This window comes from Tamandua tetradactyla, chromosome 2 (genome assembly GCF_023851605.1).
Source record: "Tamandua tetradactyla isolate mTamTet1 chromosome 2, mTamTet1.pri, whole genome shotgun sequence".
Taxonomy (NCBI): domain Eukaryota; kingdom Metazoa; phylum Chordata; class Mammalia; order Pilosa; family Myrmecophagidae; genus Tamandua; species Tamandua tetradactyla.
In genome coordinates, this window is record NC_135328.1 from 41,084,749 (window position 1) to 41,104,165 (window position 19,417).

At 41.9% G+C, this 19,417-nt stretch overlaps 1 protein-coding gene and 1 long non-coding RNA gene across 8 annotated transcripts in view; one reads left to right on the top strand and one right to left on the bottom strand.

Annotated features, from left to right (window-relative positions):
* The window catches only part of ASTN2 (astrotactin 2), a 903,825-nt gene that overhangs the window by 832,309 nt on the left and 52,099 nt on the right, over positions 1 to 19,417 (top strand). For all 7 annotated transcript variants that reach the window (XM_077143577.1, XM_077143583.1, XM_077143589.1 and 4 more), the window contains one exon: positions 13,601 to 13,742. In XM_077143577.1, coding sequence (XP_076999692.1) covers positions 13,601 to 13,742 — 142 coding nt within the window. The remainder of the gene's footprint in view (positions 1 to 13,600; positions 13,743 to 19,417) is intronic.
* Positions 5,505 to 10,250, bottom strand: LOC143669058 (uncharacterized). Its single transcript, XR_013168672.1, has 4 exons — positions 10,204 to 10,250; positions 9,857 to 9,913; positions 7,211 to 7,317; positions 5,505 to 5,777 (listed from the first exon to the last, which is right to left on the bottom strand). It is a non-coding gene; the product is annotated as an uncharacterized LOC143669058 (long non-coding RNA).

Here is a 19,417-nt window from a genome sequence, read left to right on the forward strand (position 1 = left end):
GAGGCTAAGTTACTTCCCCTCTCTAAATTTTGATATCTTCACCTATAAATTTGGGGGAAATAATGGTAGTTAACTCATAGAGTTGTTGTGAAGCTGAAATGAGATGAAGTACATAGAATACTAGGTATAGTACCTAACAGATGGTAAATGCTCAAATTATATGAATGATTCTTGTTATTATTAATATTATTTCATTAGTTGAAAGGGAAAGACAGAAGTGTAAGCAGTAGAAACATTTCTCACACTCACAGGGTTATTTTAAGAATCAAAAAAGATTAAGTGCTTAAAAACACAAGTTTTTATTATTCTCTCAGCTGAATGTTTTAGGTGAAATTGTTTTCTTAGATCAGCAAGCCAGGTTGGTTCCTCCCTCATTTGACTCCCCTTCCTTCTCTTTCCCACCTCTCTGTCCTCACCTTGCCTGAGCCCCTTCTCAGAGACACTGTTTAGTTGCACCGGTTTTGCAGCACAAGATGCAGCATATTTAAAAGCTCACCATTCCAATTGTAGATATTCTAATCCTTGATCAACTGCCTAGTTCTATTACATCAGAATTCTAGGGAAATCTTCAAATATGAGGAAGAAAAGTGTCTTGAGGAGGGGAGTCCCATTTTCCTCTTCATTTTCAGAGGCGTTATATGGGCTAGTAGTGACTCTCTGAACCTTGGTCTTGTAAAGGTTTGCAGAATGGAGCCATGAATCTAGACAACGCCTTGGGCTCTCTTGGCTTTGGAGTCTTGTGGTTCAGAAGTGGGCACTTCCCTACCTGTGTTCATGAAATCAGTCCATATGACTGTGGAGAGAAGGAGCTGTGATATGAACTGTAACCCTTAGACACCTGTGGTCCTTAGAACTTTTACCTTAACCACTGATACCCATAAACTAGGGGTGATAATCCTACCCCGCCTACCTCACAGGGTTATTGTGAAGATCAAATGAGGAAAGAGAGTGCTTTGCAAAACCTAATAAGCTGTACAAATTTGAGGGATTACTTATGTCCATATACATGCATGCACACACACACTGAAGTTGGCTTGTCTTTTGATCCTACGTAATAGTCAGTTCAGTCACCATAACTTTTGGTAGATTAGGCATCTAATCATTGTGTGTACACATACCACATATGTAAGTATTTATATGTATGTGTATATATAAATATATATGTAGGTGTGTGCATATATAGATGTGTGTATAAATGTTTGTGTATATGTAATACATATATCTATACATGTATGTGTATATATATATATATATATACACATTATATGTATATATATATAACATAAAGTTGTAAACTCACAGGCCTAGGTATGAATTAAAGCTTATAAATCATGTTTACTCATTCAACATAACCCAAGGCGGGTATTAAACAGTAGGAAAAATTGACCAGCCACATTTTCCAAGTTTAAAAACCCTTTTATAGCTTTCATTGTGGATTAAAGAGAGAACTTGTTTCTCCTTCTCTATTTAAAGGAAAATTTTAATATAGACGGGGAAGCCAGGGAGTCGTTTTAATAGAACATGAGAAAAAATGTGCATGTGGGTGGGAGGGACAGGTGAGGGGAGCTGGATGAAGATGGCGGCTAACTACACATGCTCCTTCCTTAAGCCCAGATCATTCGCCTCTGGGGAGATGAGACCAAAGGGGGCCAAAGTTGCCCTGATCAAATGTTCAAGGGTGTCCATCCCCTGTGGAGGCTTTTCTGGCCTCTGATCATCTCTAGAAAGTCACCTCTCCCTGTAGGGCATAGGTGGGATTCCAGTGCCCCCCCTTCAGCTGGGCTGTGGGGAATGTGTGTCTTTGGCTGTCTTAGGCTCCACACTCTGGGCCCAGGGTCTGCTTCATCTGTCTATGCTGTCTATTTCTGCCTCACTCTGTCTCTGAGTATCTCTGGCTCAGGTTCTCTTTCTTCTTTCTCTATTCCTTCCTTTTTCCTTCTCTTTGGAACTCCAGCTCTTTCTGCCACCTCCCAGGTCCCACTTCCTTCTCAATGATTCACCTCAGCCCGGTGGAATGGTGTTGCTTGCACGACCAGAAAATCTGACTCATCTTCCCCTAGGCCTTCTCTCCACCCTTCTGCAGGCTCTCAGCTATGGGTACTGGCACAGGGATGGAATGTGTGTATGCATGTGTGTGGGCACGCATACATACGCAAGTGTAGTGGGGAAAGTGGACTGAGGGATGCAGTGGGCTCAGGATTTCATTATATCCCTCAGGTGCCTTGATGGAACCCCAAGAGGCTATCCTTGGAGGGTCTTGGTCAGATTTGGGTTTGAGGCTTGACCCCACCGTAGGGAAGAAAATGGAAGGCAAAAAGAGGCTATCATACCTACTGCAACTATCCCTGCTATCTGCTAGCTCAGACTTTGAGGTTTATATTTAGAAAAGGGAGGGAAGTTTTGGGCATTCAGCAGTTTTTAACCACCAACATATAGTTTGTACAGCTCTGATTTGGGAGTAGCAAGAGGTGCTAAAATTGCAAGGATAATTCACTCTCCCTAGTTTGTTGACTATCTCTTCAATACTTACTCCATGTGAATTTTTCCATCAGTTCAAATCCTTTCATAATGGTAGTAATAACAGCAATAAAGCAACTGTTTATTGTTTACTGTGTGCCAGGCAGTGTGTGGTAATTGCCTTGCACACATTGTCTAAATTAATTCACAATATGTTTCCTTTGATTCCGTTGATGTAGGCATTTTTATACCCATTTCACGGCTGAAGAAGATAAGGCTAAGAGAAATTAAGTAGCTTGCTTAGAGTCATTTGGCAAAGCCAGGATTCAAGCCCAAGACTGAGCAAAAATTGCCTTCCCTGCTACTTTTCCCTCCCTAAAGGGAATTTGCTACTGGTGTCTTAGTAAACTAAATGGTGCATATCAGTACATCTGTATGGAGGGCCCCATGTGGATGCCTCCTTAGGCACTGCAGGGGGTGCTGTAAGGCTGTATCCATTTTTGTTGTATTTCACAGTCTAGTCGAGGAGACAGCAGCCTTTTTTACCACTGCTAACACACAATAACATCAGCAAATGTGCAATCCAGTCCCAGTTCTGTTTCTTCAAGCAGACACATTCCTTTCCTGAACTTCTGTTTCCCCTTCTGGAAAATGGGAATTTTCACTTCCATCTCACATTGCCCACCTTGCCAAGCACCTGTGAGGTTTAAGTGTGAACATGTCTTTTAAACTGTAAGGGCTTTATGAATGGAGAGGGCTGTAGAAAGAAAATGACAACCCTTGTTGTAAAGGAAGTCAGGAATTAGGGTTGATGGGGTGATGCATCAGAGGGTCCTGCTGAGAAGAAACTCCAGAGTTGGGCAGAGATAGAGAACCAGTAATATTCATTAGGGAAACTTCCTGGGAAATGGGGACCAGGGTGTTGAACCAAGGGCCAATCTGAGGGAGCAAACTGATAGGGAGATGTAAAGAAAAATGGAGAGGAGTCAGAATTTGGCTTAGTCACAAGATCAAATCAGGTAAAGGCTAGGAGATTGCTTGATGGATTTTTTTTTCTATTTTAGTCATTTGCTTTGACAGAGAGAGGTAGACAGAGTTGTAGCATCTCACAGGGAGGCAAGAGGCACTGCCCATGTCTCCTGGCTCCCAGTTCAGTACTCTTTCAAAAACATCTGTGGCATTTGTGCAATAGCTCTTCCCAACACAATTCAAAGGTGGATGCACAAGGAAGTCAAGGAAAATGGGAGGACCTTCTTGCACCTGATGAAGGAGGCCATGCTGGTTTAGTTACCCAATCTGCCCATGCCTGGGTACTGAGGCTCACATGGTGGTAAGACAGGCCAGATTTCTTTCCATTAGTGCTCCCAGTCCATGGAGGTGGAAGACAAATAAATAGGGACTGACAGGACAATGAGGGAAGGCCACAGGACGCTATGGGAACCCAGAGGAATAATGGGAGCGAGGGGTGGCAAAGAAAAGCTTTTAGAAAATACTGAGAATCAATGAGAACTTAAAAGGATGAGCTACTTCCACATGCTTACAAAGCCTTGGCTGAGTCATTAGTTGCTTACCTCCCCAGCATCATCCCTCCTTCAGTTCTTTCAGTGGATCTTTAATGGATGACTACCATATTCCCTATATTTGGCTATATCCTAGGAAGATGATGAACGAGATGGACAAGGCTTTTGAGCTCAGGGAGCTAACCTTTCAGTAAATAACATAGAAAACAAGGAGCTGAATAAACTGGCAAACCCAATGACTATAAATGGTCACTAGTATTGGGAAGGAAATCAGGTTCTGTGATGAGAAATAATGGAGAGAAGACAGTAGGCATATGCTTGAGATAAGGTGTTCAGAGGGTTCTGAAGAAGTGGAGCTTCAGCTAAGATGTGAAGGAAGAGGAGGAGCTAGCTCTATGGGAGCTGGGGAAAGAAAAGTTCTGGAAGATCCTCATTCCCCTAACTCCTCTCCCTTCTACGAGGAGTGAGTTAGCTCATTGGCCCTGACACTCCATCTGTGTCACTGGTGGATATATTCCCAGGTTGGTAAAGGTCCTTTGGGACCAGACACTGACATACCTTGGTACCTCCCAAAGGATGGTTTCCTTTCCCTTCCTCTAACTCTAGAAGTGTCCATGTGACATTTTCATTATCTTACCTGGCTCATTGTGAATTTCCCTTAACAAAGAGACTTGCTTACACCTTACACTTTGCAGATTATAAAGTACGTTTATGGTCTTAATTTATGTCATGAACTTCTTGCAGACTAGATACTGGCATTCTTGTTTTAGAAGTAAGGAGGCTGAGGCTCATAGAGACAAAACAATTAGAAGACAGTAGGTGTTGAGGCAGAAAACCCACAAGCTTTGGCATTGGATCTACCTGAGTTCAAATTTTACCTTTGTGATGTAATAATAGCTATGTAATTGTCCAACTTGCCTCAACTCATTGCGCCTCTCTTTTCTTGGCAAAATGGAAGTAATAATCCTGGATGTGCTAGACGATATGCTTTTTTCATCACAATTATGGACAGAGAGGCACTGGCGCCCAACATAATCATGCATGGTCTCTGCCCTTTTGCACAGAGAGGGAGACATTCAATGAAATGTTTGGCCCAGAGAAAGTTGGAAATGTTAGAAGAACTGAGAATCTGATTAGAAGCACATTTTGTATAGTTAGACCTTTTTATTTCATAATAGTGTAACATTTGGGAATACGATTTTAAAAAGGAAAGAAAGAAAAAAACCCATTGTGAAGGAGGGCAGCAAAGCAATGAACGCACACTGTGACTGATGAAGGGTCCTCCTCAGTGTGGACCCTTCCTCACACATGTTAGCAATACCCCCTAGAGCCAAACGCATCAGCGTCATTTGTCCTAGAGATGGTGGGGATGACAAGGGTTTTTATGGCCCTAATTAGTCCAACTGTAAAAAGTGCAGTCTCAATTAGCCAAGTGCATATTAAATGCTGAGGTAACTATTACTAAATTTTGTATTAGCAATATGTTGCAGGACTTTCAGTGGGTCACTCATAAAAGCAACTGTTGTCATTCTCCCTTGCTAAACTGTGAGCACCCTAAGGGAAGGGGCTTTGGTTCAGAGCTGTGTCCACAGTGCACAACCCTTTCCCTGGTACCTAGTGGCTGTTCAGTAACTGTGGACTATTTGAGTGATGGAGCTAACAAGTTTGTCCCAGACCTCAGTGAGGAAGGGCAGTGTCAGCTGCTCTTTCTAAAGACTCCTCAAAGGCAGAGATCAGGTCTTCATAGCTGACACCTCTGATGCTGTGTCATATCCTCTTGATCCATGTCTGTCACTGCAGCTGTAATGGACAGTTGGTGCATACTTAGGCTCACCTTGTGTTGCTAGTGGCCCATCTCAAGTGCATACCACCTGTCTCTGCACTTTCTGCCCCACAGCCTTCTGCAAGGCTGAGGGGGCTCCCTAGACGTATGTGGAAGCACAGCTAAAACGTGTGGGGAAATTAACACTCCTGGAGTTAGTCCTCCACCAGTGGGGTCAGGAGTCCATGGATAAGTGCTCCACTCCCAACTTTCAGGCAAACAGTTCTGGAAAGCATCATGTTTGCTTCTTGGGGCTTCTCTGCAAAATTGAGACCCTCATTGCTCACAACAGCAAACTTGAAGATATACCTTTATAAGATATCCCTCCCCTTTTCTTGTCTCATTTTTCACTTTCCTTCACTCCTGCTTTCTGGGATCACCACCCAAGTTGCGCAGCCACACCCAAGTCCTAGTCTAAGGCTCTGCTTTCTAGGGAACCCTAACTCAAACGTTCTCCCTTGTATTTGTGTCTCTAGCTATCAGCTCTTTGTACTGTACACAGTAGATACTTTTATTCACTAGACAAATATTTATAGAGAACCTGCTGTGTACAGGAGCCATTCTAAGTGAGCAAAGTCCCTTCCTCATGGAGTTTACAATGGGTTTTACAAATAATGCAGTAATTCCTCAATCTATGAGAGATAGTGATATATTTCCTGAAAACGAAGCAGAGGGAGAGAAGATAGGGGTTAACAGAGGTTCCTACTTTCAATTGGGTAGCTGGAGAAGGCCTTTCTGCAAAGTGATGTTTAAACAGGGACATGGATCATGAGAGGGAGTGAGCCACACAAAGATACGGGGAAGAGTTCTCCAGGCATGGAGACTATGGGTGCAAAGGCCCTGTGGTAGGAGCATGCTTGGTTAATTAGAAGAGGAGGAAGAATGCCAACATGGCTGGAGCAAGTGAGCAAGGAAAGGAGCACAGGCGATGAGGTCAGAGAAGAGGATGAGGCCAGAGGAAACAGGACCTTGGAGATACTCAGTGAATTCTTGTGGAATAATAGAATCTTTGTATCCCTAGCCTTAGGCAGTGTTTTATGAGGGAAAGGCTCAGGTTTTAGAGTCTGACAACTCTAGATTTGAATTCCAGCCTTGTTTTTAGATGGAGTGTGACCTTGGGCAACTTGCTTAAGATCTGTGAACTTTTTTTTTCTTCACTTATAAAATGGCAGTCATAAAACTTACCTCATAGGATTTGTATCTGGTAAGGCTCCTGGTTGCAAGTAACAGAAAACAAACGGAAACTAGCTTTGGCAGAAAAAGGAAAATACTGTCTCATATAATCTGCACTATCCAAGAGTAGAACAACTTTCTGACATGACTGGATTTAGTTCTTCAAGTGATGTCATCAGGATTTGGTCTGACTAGCTTGGCCTGAGTCTATCTCTTTCTGTGTCCTTACGTGAAATACCTGCCCAGTGTCACATGCCCATCTGGAGTGTAGAGGGGCTTCTAGCTCCACCTGCATCATGTAGACTGAGTTGAAGGAGAACTGGTTTCCCGTGGAAACCTGGAGTTCTGTTGGCAGAAGAAGGAGGAATGGGTTCAGAGCAGGTTAAACAAATAGGTGTGTACTAGAGAGCTGGTACGGGATAAGCTGGATGGCTCAACACAATGCCCAGAACATAGGAACTCTTGGGAGATATTTGCTAGATCAGCGTTGTCCTTCCTTAAGCCCTTCTTTTTTGGCAGTACCTGTGAGTTGCCAGCCCTGTACTGTGACACAGAGGCTGGGTACTCTGACACAGAGGTGACCAAAACACGCTTATTAACTTAAGCATCTTGCGGTCTCAAAACAAATGTACTACAGTAGGAAAAGCACAGACTTTGGATCCCAAATGACCTAATTCTGGCCTTTACCATTCCTAGGTGGATTTTTTTAGGCAAGTTACGTAATCTGTTTCTCTTGAACCTGTTTCCTCCTCTGTAATAGCACACTTAACCTAATTCATTGAGTTATTTTGAATATTAAATCAAAACAGGGGTTGTTTTGAGTATTTAATCAAGACAATATAAGTGAAAACATCTAGCACTATTCATGAAAAATAATGACTTAAATGTTCTCTTGCTTCCATACCTTTTTCCCCCCTCCCTCTCTTCCTTCTTTCCTCCCCAAATTACTTCCTTTTGCAAAAATCAGAAAGGTTCTAGGGAGTAAGGTATTATATAATGTCTCTAAAACCAATGAAGTTTGACCACTAAAAATTTTGTCATCAAGAAAAATTGATGAGCTCTAATGGAAAGTGAGGTAGCAGGGACGGGGAGAACACTGACATTTGCAAACAACCATGTCTCCGGTACACTACCTATTATCACATTTGTTCCTTGCCTGCTTCTCTGGAATACGTGTACTCCTCTATCATCCAGAAGCAGATTTCTAAGAGTTTAATTATCCTGTCGCAGATAATATGGTTCATAATAGGTGGTACCTAGCTTCAAAACTAGGTCTTGTCTATTCCCCAACCCATTCTGTCTCCACTACTTCATCCTGCCACTACACTAAGTTGGCAATCATTACACACTGGTTCTTTTCATTTAAAATCATATCACTTTTTGGAAAAAAATGAACCAATTGCAGATGATAGATAAGAGGCCCCCAAAGGTGCATTTTGATCCTGTCTGGGTCTCGGATTGATTTCTACATCTGCCCAAGTAAAGGAGAGGTGGGGGGATGCAAAACCCTGCCTCTCCATGGGCACCATAAACTAGAGAGAGGCCAGGCTCCCTAACTCCCCTGGCCTTTCCTGAAAAGAATATGGAGTCCTGAGCTGGGGACCTTTCTCCCCACCTGGGCTAAATAATTCACTCTTACCGCCCCTTCCATTTTGGAATTTCTTTGCTGCTTTTCTCCCAACCTGTTTTCAATTTACTTTTGTGGCCAGTGCTGACTGTGACCTCAACTCAGCCAAAAGCGAGGGGAGAAAGAGAGGGAGAGGGAAAACAAGGAGAAAGAGGCTTGAGGGAGCGGGGAAAGGAGACGGAGAGAGAAAGAATTGAGACGGGGGTGGAACCTTTTAAACAATTGCCTTGTGCTCTGTGGGGTTGGTTCTGAAGCTTCAGCAGAATCTTGGTTAACCTTTCCAGGGGAACATAATGAGAGCAAAGGCTCGAGGCTGAGTGGATAAAGAAATGGGGGGGGGGGGGGGGTCTGGCCCAAGCCCACTCGGGTTACAGCCCCAGAAGAGCTGTAATAGGGAACAGGCACATTCCTGTACAAGACTCCCAACTCCCTATCTGTTTTCAAGGAAAGAAAAACAGAAAAAGAATGTTTGTTGGCGTCTTGGACAGGCACGGGTGAGGCGGCAGCAGCAGCCGTCATTCAGCTGTGACAGCTTGAAAGGGAGGAGGGAGCAGAGCCGCCCTCATCAGAGTGGTCTCATGAAAGGCACATGGACTCAGAGGCAAGAGCACTGGTTTGGTTCTGAACCCTGCCCCGGCAGCTGCAAAGCCCTGAGTGAAGGAACAATGTTCCTAAGCTTATGTATTTCCATCAGGAATTGGGGCAAGGTTCTAGGGTTCAGTCTCTCTAAGCCATAGGAGTTTTAAGTCATTTGGCTTTGTTTTTTTTTATGAATTTGTTCAAAATAAGTTAAACATGAACCATCTATATATAAACTAGATCGAACTGGAGTTGGTCTGGTTGAAAATTGGTGTGACTATGGGGGTCACAGCCCCTGCCCCATTTCATGTTCTCCCCTTACCCCTGGAGTTCTGTATAAGTCTAATGGGCAAGCCACTGTTAGACTATACTGCACACTGGAAACCTTCTGAGCTCCTTCTGGTTCTCCTGGACTTTCCATCTTTCTCAGAGATTCCCGATTTAAGAAGGTGGAAAGGTGGATCCTTGTGCCTAGCACTGTGCCAGACCGATAGTAAATACCCACATTCATGATCATTAATATGTCGCAATTCATGTTGAAAACACAATTCATGTGTTTAAGCAAGGGCTACTGGCACAGCTTTGAGAGCTCTTCAGTTCTCAGCAAATTTTATCATTAGGCTGGCTGCTATCAATTGTTCCAAGAGTTAAGAGCCCAAGTTTTTGTTCCAAATCTACCTCTTCTCTGTGACCACAGACACGCCACTTTCTTTCTCTGGGTTCCAGTTTTGTCATCTGTGAAAGGAACAGGTTGGATAAAAAGATCATTAGTAAAACCCTTATTTCTCCACCCTGTTATGATGTGAACTTCCATAACACCAACAAAACCAGTAAGGAGAATGATGTATTTTTTATTTCTTATTGTGTGCCAAATGTGGTGCTAAGTGATTTTTATACAATATTTCATATGATGTTTACAACAGCACTTTAAGTTCCATACCGTTACTATCCCTATATTACATATAAGGGAGCAGAGAGCAACTTTTAAGGAACATGTCCAAGGCAAGCTGTAAATGGGGGCATACCAGTACTTAAACCAAAGGGATGTAACTTCAGAGCCCAAGTTCTTAACCACTGCACTGAATTATAATTCATTAAATTGTACAGCTGCCAAACAGAGAGCCTGGTATATTGTGAAATCACAATGCATGTGTTGATCTGTATTTGTGCAAAGAGAAGTCCCTAGGCCTCCCTAGTCCCCCTTCATCTCATTCACCTGCCTCCATCTAAGTTGCCTTCTAAACCTTTTGAAACAGTGTGCCAAGAAAAGCAATCTTAAAATTTACTTTATGGGTCTGCTCTTGTATTTAAAAACCCTTCCTATTGTCAGATTACAAGCTGCAGAAGGTCAAGGACCATTTCCTTTATTGTCTCATTCCTCAAGCCCATAGAACTAAGAAAGTGGCATGAATTCAATTTTAAATTCAATCGAATTGAGCAAGATCCTTTCTTAAGGTTGTCATTTTAAAATTGACTCTAGGAGATGTTAGAGTGAAACAGAAAAGACATGGCTTTGGAGTTAGAAGGACATGAGTTTAGTTTAGTAAGTTCTGTCCCTTACTGAACATATAAGTTTAACCCCAGCAGCAGAATGCGGAAAACAATGCGTAGCTTGTTAGATTGCTGTGAGGATCCAATGGAAAGGAAAGGGAAAAGGCATGTTTAGTCAGTCCCCTTCCTTTTAACTTTTATCAGTTGAAGGTCATTGTGTGTATATAGTTCCAAATAGAACCTTCTGGGCACTAAATATTGTTATATGCCCTTAATATGACTAGCTATATTCTCTAAGTTATCCAACTTCTTCACTTGACCTAAGCCTGTAACTCTTAGAACTCTGTGCCAGTGTTACTTCTGGGGCTTTTATCCAATGTCCAAATTATTCTGAAATTCATTAAAATATCTGGAAAGCTATTCCCATTTGAAAATGAATGTCAGCCATCTTTTGGCTTCAAGACGGTTAATTAATACAGGCCACAAGTAGACTGAATTCCCTTATGAAGGGCCAACTCTTTCAATAGCTATCTTGAAACAAATTGAAAAGCAGACAGACATGGATCCAAGCTCAAAGAAAATAAATATAAATAGCCATACTTGGAATCCTGAGAAACCAAATGAAATAAGGCCCTCACTCCATCCAAAAACAATCCCATGTTTTTTTCCCTCTTTTCTTAACTTTTCATCCCACCTTACATTGCTCTGCTGTGTTGCCTGTTGGAAGGGAGATATTGTTGGTTCATGGTTGCACTATAGAAGAACTTGACATGAAATACCTACAGAAGAAATATGGGATGCCAAATTTGCAACAAAACAAATGGTTTCATTTATCTCTTCATTTTCCACTAAAATCTTTGGTTCTAGAAAAGTAATTTCTTTCTTGACTCCAAGTCTACAAAGTAGTTATTATTAACCCTTCATTACAAAAGAAAACTGAGATTCTGAAAGGTGAAGTGACTTTTAATGAGGGGTAGAAATGAAGAATTTATTCCTGGGTCTATCTGGCAATAGAAGCTGAAATTGGCAATAGAAGCTGAAATTACATGTTGCTAACATTAGCCTGATTCAGACATTTGTTCTGGCATGTACATATCAAGTCTATGACCTGTATATTGTCCTTGTAAACAGTGGAAAACATAAAATAGAAAATGTTACCCATCAGTCTTGTTGCATTGGACCATAGGGATAAATAAGTTATACAACTGTTGTTCAACCTAATTCCAGGGCCATCCAGACAATTCAATCAGATAAGTGTTGCATGATTTACGTGGAAGTGAAGAATGAAAGTTTTCTTTTAAAGAACAACAGAAAGTGCTCTGTGTATTCTGCCCACTCAATTTCCTGCTAGAGAATCAGCAAGTGACTTCTCTAGGTCTCGGTCTTCATAGACTGTTGGCCAATATTGTTCCATGATTGTTCCATTATGTCAGTTTGTCCTTAAATTCGGGTAGAGCAGATTTAGTTGAACTGACATCCTCCAGTTAAACTGGAGAGGTAGAGGGACAGCAGATCAGTTGTAAAGCCTCCTGTTACTTCATGCTGTGAGATATAAAATACCCCACATACCAGTTTTGTTCCTAAATCATTGAAATATGGAGATTTTTAAGTAATTTTTATTAATTTTTCCCTTGTTATAAGACAATACATGCTCATTGTAGATAACTTAAAAATAGAGATAAATAAAAATAAGGCATGAAAAGTATCCATTATCTAACTCTTCAGACAGAGTCATTATTAAGCATTTGCTATATTTCTTCTCTCTCTTTCTAAATGTATATGCAGGGAAAATTTACACCAAAAATGGGAGTGTTCTATAATAATGTAACCTGTTTTTTAACTTAACAATATGTCATAAATAGATTTTCATATAACTTCATGCTTTCTCACAATACTATTTTTAATGGCTATGAAGTATTCCATTGTATCATTGGACTATAATTGATATATCATGATCTATTTAGCTGTTTCTAAGTCCTTGCTAATATAAATAGAACTGCAATATTTATCCTCATAACTTAATCTTTTTAGATATCTATGTTTTATTTTATTTTTTCAAAAAATCCTAAGAATGATTCAGGCAACTTCATTTTGCAGAGGAGAAAACTAAAGCTCAGAGATGGCAATTAAGTTGCCCATAGCTATACAGCACATTCTTAGCAGAGCTAAGACTGGACCCCAAGGTTCTAAATGTTCTATTATTCTTTCTAGTCTTCTTTGCTTTCCAGTCTTCTTTACTAGCATTCTTTCCAGTAAACTGTAGTTGCTTTGTAAAATCAAAGGCCTGGATGGACTTTTAGAAATCCTGAAGTTCAGGGATCATTTTTTTCACTGTCCTTTTCTGTAAACACATCACCTTCATTGCTAATCAATCATGGAATTCTTTCTCCATTCACTGGACTTGATCTCCATTTCTATCTCAAGCTAATACTCCATGAATCCAAGACCAGTGCATTAGCGTGGTCATGTGACATGAAACCTAGTCTACATCCTTAACTACTCCGTCTCCTTCATTATACAAAGAAGGGAAACGGAATTCTGAGAAGGAAGGGCTTTGCTCAGGGATTTAAGAGGAAGTTGCTGGCAGCGCCAAAGCCAGAATACTCTGGACAGCAAGAAAGAACAATCCCCCTGTTGCCTTTTCATACATTTTTATTGCACAATAATTTAGCAAATGTGAACCTCACTGCAATCTTATACAGGTAGGCTAAATATCCCTGCTTTACAGACGAGAACACTGAGGCCTATATTTAAGCAAAGAGTCATTGGGGCCTACATGCTAACCTGTGTGATTTTTATACCCTGCAATTTTTCTGTCTACTAATCCTCCTGATAATAGGAACCAGACAATTGATGGGTTTGGATGACGGCAAGAATGTCTGTTCACCATGGTCAAAGCTGGGAAGCTCATTTTTCTTTGTCTCCTTCCAGGAGAATTCCTGAGTTTTGCTGATGACTTACTCTCTGGCCTGGGCACATCTTGTGTAGCAGCTGGTCGAAGCCATGGAGAGGTCCCTGAAGTCAGTATCTACTCGGTTATCTTCAAGTGTTTGGAGCCCGACGGTCTCTACAAGTAAGATACATTAGGTGCATGGGGAGCATGATGCACACAGGACAATTGTAAGCATGAGAGGGAAGGCATGAATAATTCTTCCTGGGCTGGTTAAATGGTTTTTTTTTTTTTTGACTGATCTGTGTGTGCACCTTGAGATGCTAAGGTTTAGAAGTGTCCAGCAGGAGAGCATGGCCATGTTGAGTCACAGAATCATACAAGGCTACTGCTTCAGGGCCCAGGAAGATCAGAAACTCAAAACCCCTTTTCCTACTGATGAACAGTTGGCAACCCAGAGAAGGAAAGTGGCTCAAGATCACAGAGTGAGTCAGCAAGGAGGGCTGGGACAAGAGTCCCTGTCTGGTACTTTTCTCTTTATCATGCTGATTCCCCTGAAAAGTATTTAGATTAGGATATCTTTAGTATTAGGTGCATATACTTTTAAAATTACTAGATCCAATCAGTCCCTTGGATATAGTGCTAATGTGTAATGCACTGAAGTTGTTCTATCCAAATTTCTGGAGATGCAAGAGGAAGTCACTCTGAGACTCATGTCAATTTCAGAAGAAACAAGAGGCTCATTTTCTTTTGTTTCCCACCTTAGTCCATGTTGCTGCATCTGGATGTATCCATCAAAAGCTATAACAGAGAGCACTAGAGTTAAACTGTTCTGATATGTCCTTATTATGAAATCATAGACAATCTCCCTTGCCAAGCTATAAAGCTGAGGTTAAGAAGTATAACCTCATTGACCAATTATTCAGCTCACTCATTTATTCTTTCATTCACTCATTCACTCATCCATTCATCTATCTATCCATCTACCCATTTATCCATCTAATCATACACTCTTATACTCATCCATCCACTTATTCATTTACCATTTCTTTCAACCTATCATATTTTCATTTTCTCTTCCTTCACTGACTTACTTAGTCAACACATTTTCCAAGGAATTCTATGTCTCAATACTGTGCTAGGGACTGCAAGTATGAACATGACTAAGACAGAGTTCCTATCTTCATATAATTTATAACCTGATATTCATATGAAATGCCACAGACTGTGGAGTCAAATCTGACTGACAATTTTAGTTGTGTGATCGATCTTAGGTTTCACTTTACCTCAATAAGCATCAATATCAGCATCTGCAAAGTAAAATAATAAAATCTGGACTGCAGAGTTGTGTGAGAAAACAGAACACCCTAGCACAGTATCTCAGAGTATGTGCTCAATAAATATTAGTCCTCCTACAATTTGTGAACTTCCTTCAGCCAATCCCCTGCTATCTTCTCCATATCTGAAGAGTTACTTTTCTAAGTATCATGATTCTTTTTTGAACCTTTGACATATGTAGGCTTATTGATAACTAATGCCAATGCATTTATGCACCAAATTCAGGAATATCACACTAAGCAGGGATCCTCACTCTACTATTCACTGTCTCAGAGATCTTGGGGCCCAAATTTTATCTTCTGAAAAATAGCAGAAACAGTTGGGGTTGTGAGTGCTCTAGAAATGTGATCCCAAAAGTACAATAAGCTATCGGATCTCTTACTTTGAGGCACCTGGGCACACTTCATAAAGGAGGTAACACATGCCTTAGGTCTTCAAGGATGACTGCAGCTCTAATAGTAAGAGGTGAAACTGGGATCCAGACCCCTAGAGAATGACTTTACGGCTTAGTGATCACTAAGCTCTGACACCAACCCTCTTGGTCCTTGGGTCTTTTCTTCTGTGATAGACAAGTATACTATTACTAGATGAAGGTCCATAATGTCCCCTCCAACCATAAAAATCTATGATTAGATGACGAAAGTGATATTTTTGTAAGACTTCCTGATGAATGGGTTTTGGTTTCTCTTTGGGGCACTAAAGCGCCTAGACTGGAGGTAGACAACCTGGGTTCAAATCCTTGCCCTGTACCTTATTGGCTGTGTGACATTGAAAGAGTTTCTCAAACTTCTGAGCCTCTATATCCTCCTCAGTGAAAATGGGGATAATATGGTGTCCAGCTCACTGGGGCGCCAGGAGGATTTGATGAGATAATGCATGAAACTCTCCATTGGGTCATGAGCTCCCAGTAGGAGCATAATAAGTGTTAGCTGTTATCACTGTTGGTATTGTGGCCCCTATGTGGTAATTATTAATTTCAATTCCTTCATTCTCTACACTCTCACCCTTGAGCGAGATGGCATTTAGCAAAGAGGTACAGAGCCTGGCAGGTGACTCCTATCCACCAAGAGAGAAGTAGTAATTCTGTCTTTGAGTGATATTTTAGGAACTGGATGTTAGCTAGTCTGAAATCCCACAGGCCCATTATATAGAAAACCATGAGATGTTTTATGGAGCCCCAAAACCAATTAAGAATGAGAGCTGGACAATCAACTGCCATGCATTAAAAGTGATGAACATTTTACCTCTCCCTTCTATCCCTCACTGCCTGTCATCCTCCCCTCTCCCACCTCTTAAAGTGAAGAACATCCTTTCTTCTTCTGTCCTGGAAATGTGCTTGTTATGAACCTGTCATCCTTAACTCAAAACTTTTCTTCTTCTCTTTTAAATTTTTTTTAAGTGATTTTATTTATGGCCCTGGGATCTGGGCCACTCTGACAAGAAGCCAGGGTGTTGTTTGGAACAGCCTCTTACATCCCACTGGCGGCTCAAGTAGGTCTCAAGTTTTAAAATAGTTCCAGTGTCAGTTCTTGGGGCTTCTCATTTTCTGCTTGCTTGTGCCCAAATCAGAATTTGTTTTCCTTGTGAGCCAGAAAAGACCCACAAGGAAGTGGCAGTAAAAAGAGCACAGGCTTTGGTGTCAGGCAAAGTCCTGATTCTGCCATGCACTCATAACTTGTCCTGGGGCCAGTCACTTTTCACTGCTCTATGCAACAGTATCTTCCGCTGGACAAAGGAGGCTGATAGAAGTCCTAGTCTCATAGCATTGCATGGAAGAGGATTAAATCCCTGGTTTCAGTGTCTCTTTGCGGCCAACCCTGGGGGGAACTGGTTTCTATGAGGTAGGTTGGGGTCCCACTATGTCTGGAAAGAATGATCATCTAGTGTCCTTGGAGGAAAATCTGAGGATGAAAATGGAGAATGGATCCAGAGGGAAGAAGACTCAGAAAGAGTTTAATTAAACCCAGTTAGATGCAGAATTCCTAATCCATACTGCCAGAAGGCATGGCAGAAAGATTTAGGGGACACAAAGCATGGGGGATGGTTCTCTCAATCAGAAGGTCTGGGTCCATCCCACTCCACCACCTCTGCCTCTGTGACCTTGGGCAAAGCATTTGTATCCTCAATCTGTTCAGCATCTTTAAGTGGAGATGCCATTAGGTCCACTCCAGTTTGAGAGTTCAGGGAATGTGTAATTTTGCCATGGCATATATTCTTTCATTCTCTCTCTCCTTCTCCTTCTCCTTCTCTGGCTTCCTGCTCTTGAAGCTTTTCTATCTCACTTTGGTTTTGCCTTTCAGAGTCTCTTTGCTTCTCTGTCTGGCTCTTTATCTTTTATCCTTCATCTTTTATTCTCTCTGCATCAAATATTTTCTGTATGGCTTCCTGTCTTCGTCCATTGTCATTCTCCCTGCCATTCCTTCTTTCTTTCTTAGCTTCTTTTTGTCATTCTCTTAATTTCTGTTTCTCTATGTATATCAGTCTCTCTGTCCAGTTTCTTATTTGACTTTGATTTCTCCCTCTGTCTGTCTCCCTTCTTCCCTACCACCCTCCATCCCTCCCTCTCTTTCCCTCTGTCTCCCTCTCTCCCTCCCTGTTGCTGGCCTTCCTCCACCCCCACTCCCTCTCTCTACCCCACCTAGAATGGCAAATTGCTTTTGTAGCCCCTCCATCCATGTAATCTTACATAGCACCACAGGGTGAGACAAATAGGAGAAGTGAAAGTCAAGGCTGATTTTCTGTCCTAAGCTCACCCTGGTGTAACAAAACAGAAACATCAGCACCAGGACCCTTTTTAAATTGAATTTCCTTGTTTGTTTCATTTGTTTTGCTTTTGAATAAAAACAAACAAAGAACAGCAGAGGGGGAGGGTCCCCTGAGGTCTGGCAGTGGGGCCAGTTCTTGTTCCCTTGGGTTTTGGGGTCTAAGGGTGACCCTGAACTAGACTCCTCACTCATGTTGAAAGATCAGGCAGGCCAGGCTGGGTATCCATGGTTGCTGACCTTGCCTGGCTAGAGTCCTAGAGACCCTTCTTGAAGCTGCTCCTTAATTTCCTTTACCAAGGTAATTAACCTCTGTCTTCTCTTGGCTTCTTTGCCTTTCTCTAATCATGGGATTGTTGCCAAAGGGTCCTGAGTGAACTTGCCAGCAGCAGCCAGGCCCAATTCCTAGGGAGAGGGACTCATTTCCACACATTCAGATGCTTGCCCCAGGCCCACTCACACCTCCCTGGCCTCAGCTCAATGAAAAGAATGCCAAGGAAGCTTGAGTACTCCAGACAAGTGTCAACATCCATGGTGGGACCGAAGCTTAGGGGGAAGGCTCCTTTTTAGAAGGTGTGGGTGGGGTTGGAGGAATAGAAAGAAAACCAAAGCACTGGAGAAAGGAGGGTATTGTGAAGATCCTGAGGTTAGAAGTCTAACCACAAGCCTCATGTTTGTTCTCACTGTGAACTTGGGCCAGTCCACCTCCTCTGGCCTTGATGTTCTCATCTGCAAAATGGAAAGATTAAACTGAGTTAGACAGGAAGTCATCAGAGCATTCCTAACTCTCAGTGAGTCTGGATCTTTCTGGATAATATCAGTAATGATAATAATCTGTTGAGCATTCACCATGTCCCGGAAACCATGCTATAGGTCTTGCATCTGTTGTTTCATTTAATCTGCACCATAACCCTATGGATGAGGTAGTATTTTTATTATCTCTCATTCACAGATAAGAAAACTGGGGCTTAAGTGTGTTAACTTTTTGCCCAAGGTCATGTAACGAGAAGGACTAGAGCTAGGATTCACATCCAAGCAGACTCTAGCACCCACCTATCATCCCCTCCACCCCTCCAGTGTGGTCCATGGCCTTGTCCAGTCATGAGTGTGGAGCTGTCAGAAGTACCTGGTGATGGTATGAATGCAAGAGACATTGCTTGCAATGGAAAAGACACCAGGCTTGAGAACTGGAAGAACCAGATTGCAGCCTAAAGATCTTAAGAAAGTACTTCACACCTCATCTTTTCCATCTATAAAATTGAGATAATTAATCATAACTCCTGGGTTGTTGCAGTGCTTGAACTGGATAATAGATAAGAAAATGCTTTGAAATTAGCATAAGGTTGCGTGCACATGAAGGGCTATCATTTCCACTCTATATTTGTCAAAGACAGTTTAGGGGAAGAACAATGATCTCTTTGATGCCACGCCCACCCCCCCCATACACACATGTGCTTCCCTGGGACATTTTTCCTCTCATTCTTCCCATGATTGGGCCTTTGTTGCCCTTCAGGTCCATGATTAAATACCATCTACTAAGGTCAAGGCCTTCCTTGACCATCTAAATCTACAGATCTATTAGAACCCACCCACCATACACACAGACATACAAAACCATCTTTAGTTTCTCCATGGTAGTTACGAAGGCTGTAATGATGCAGTATCTGCTTGTTGCCTTACTAGAACATCACAGGCTCAATGGTACATCTGTGTCTGCCTTGTTCAGCCTATATTCTTGGTGCTTAGAACAGGCCCTGA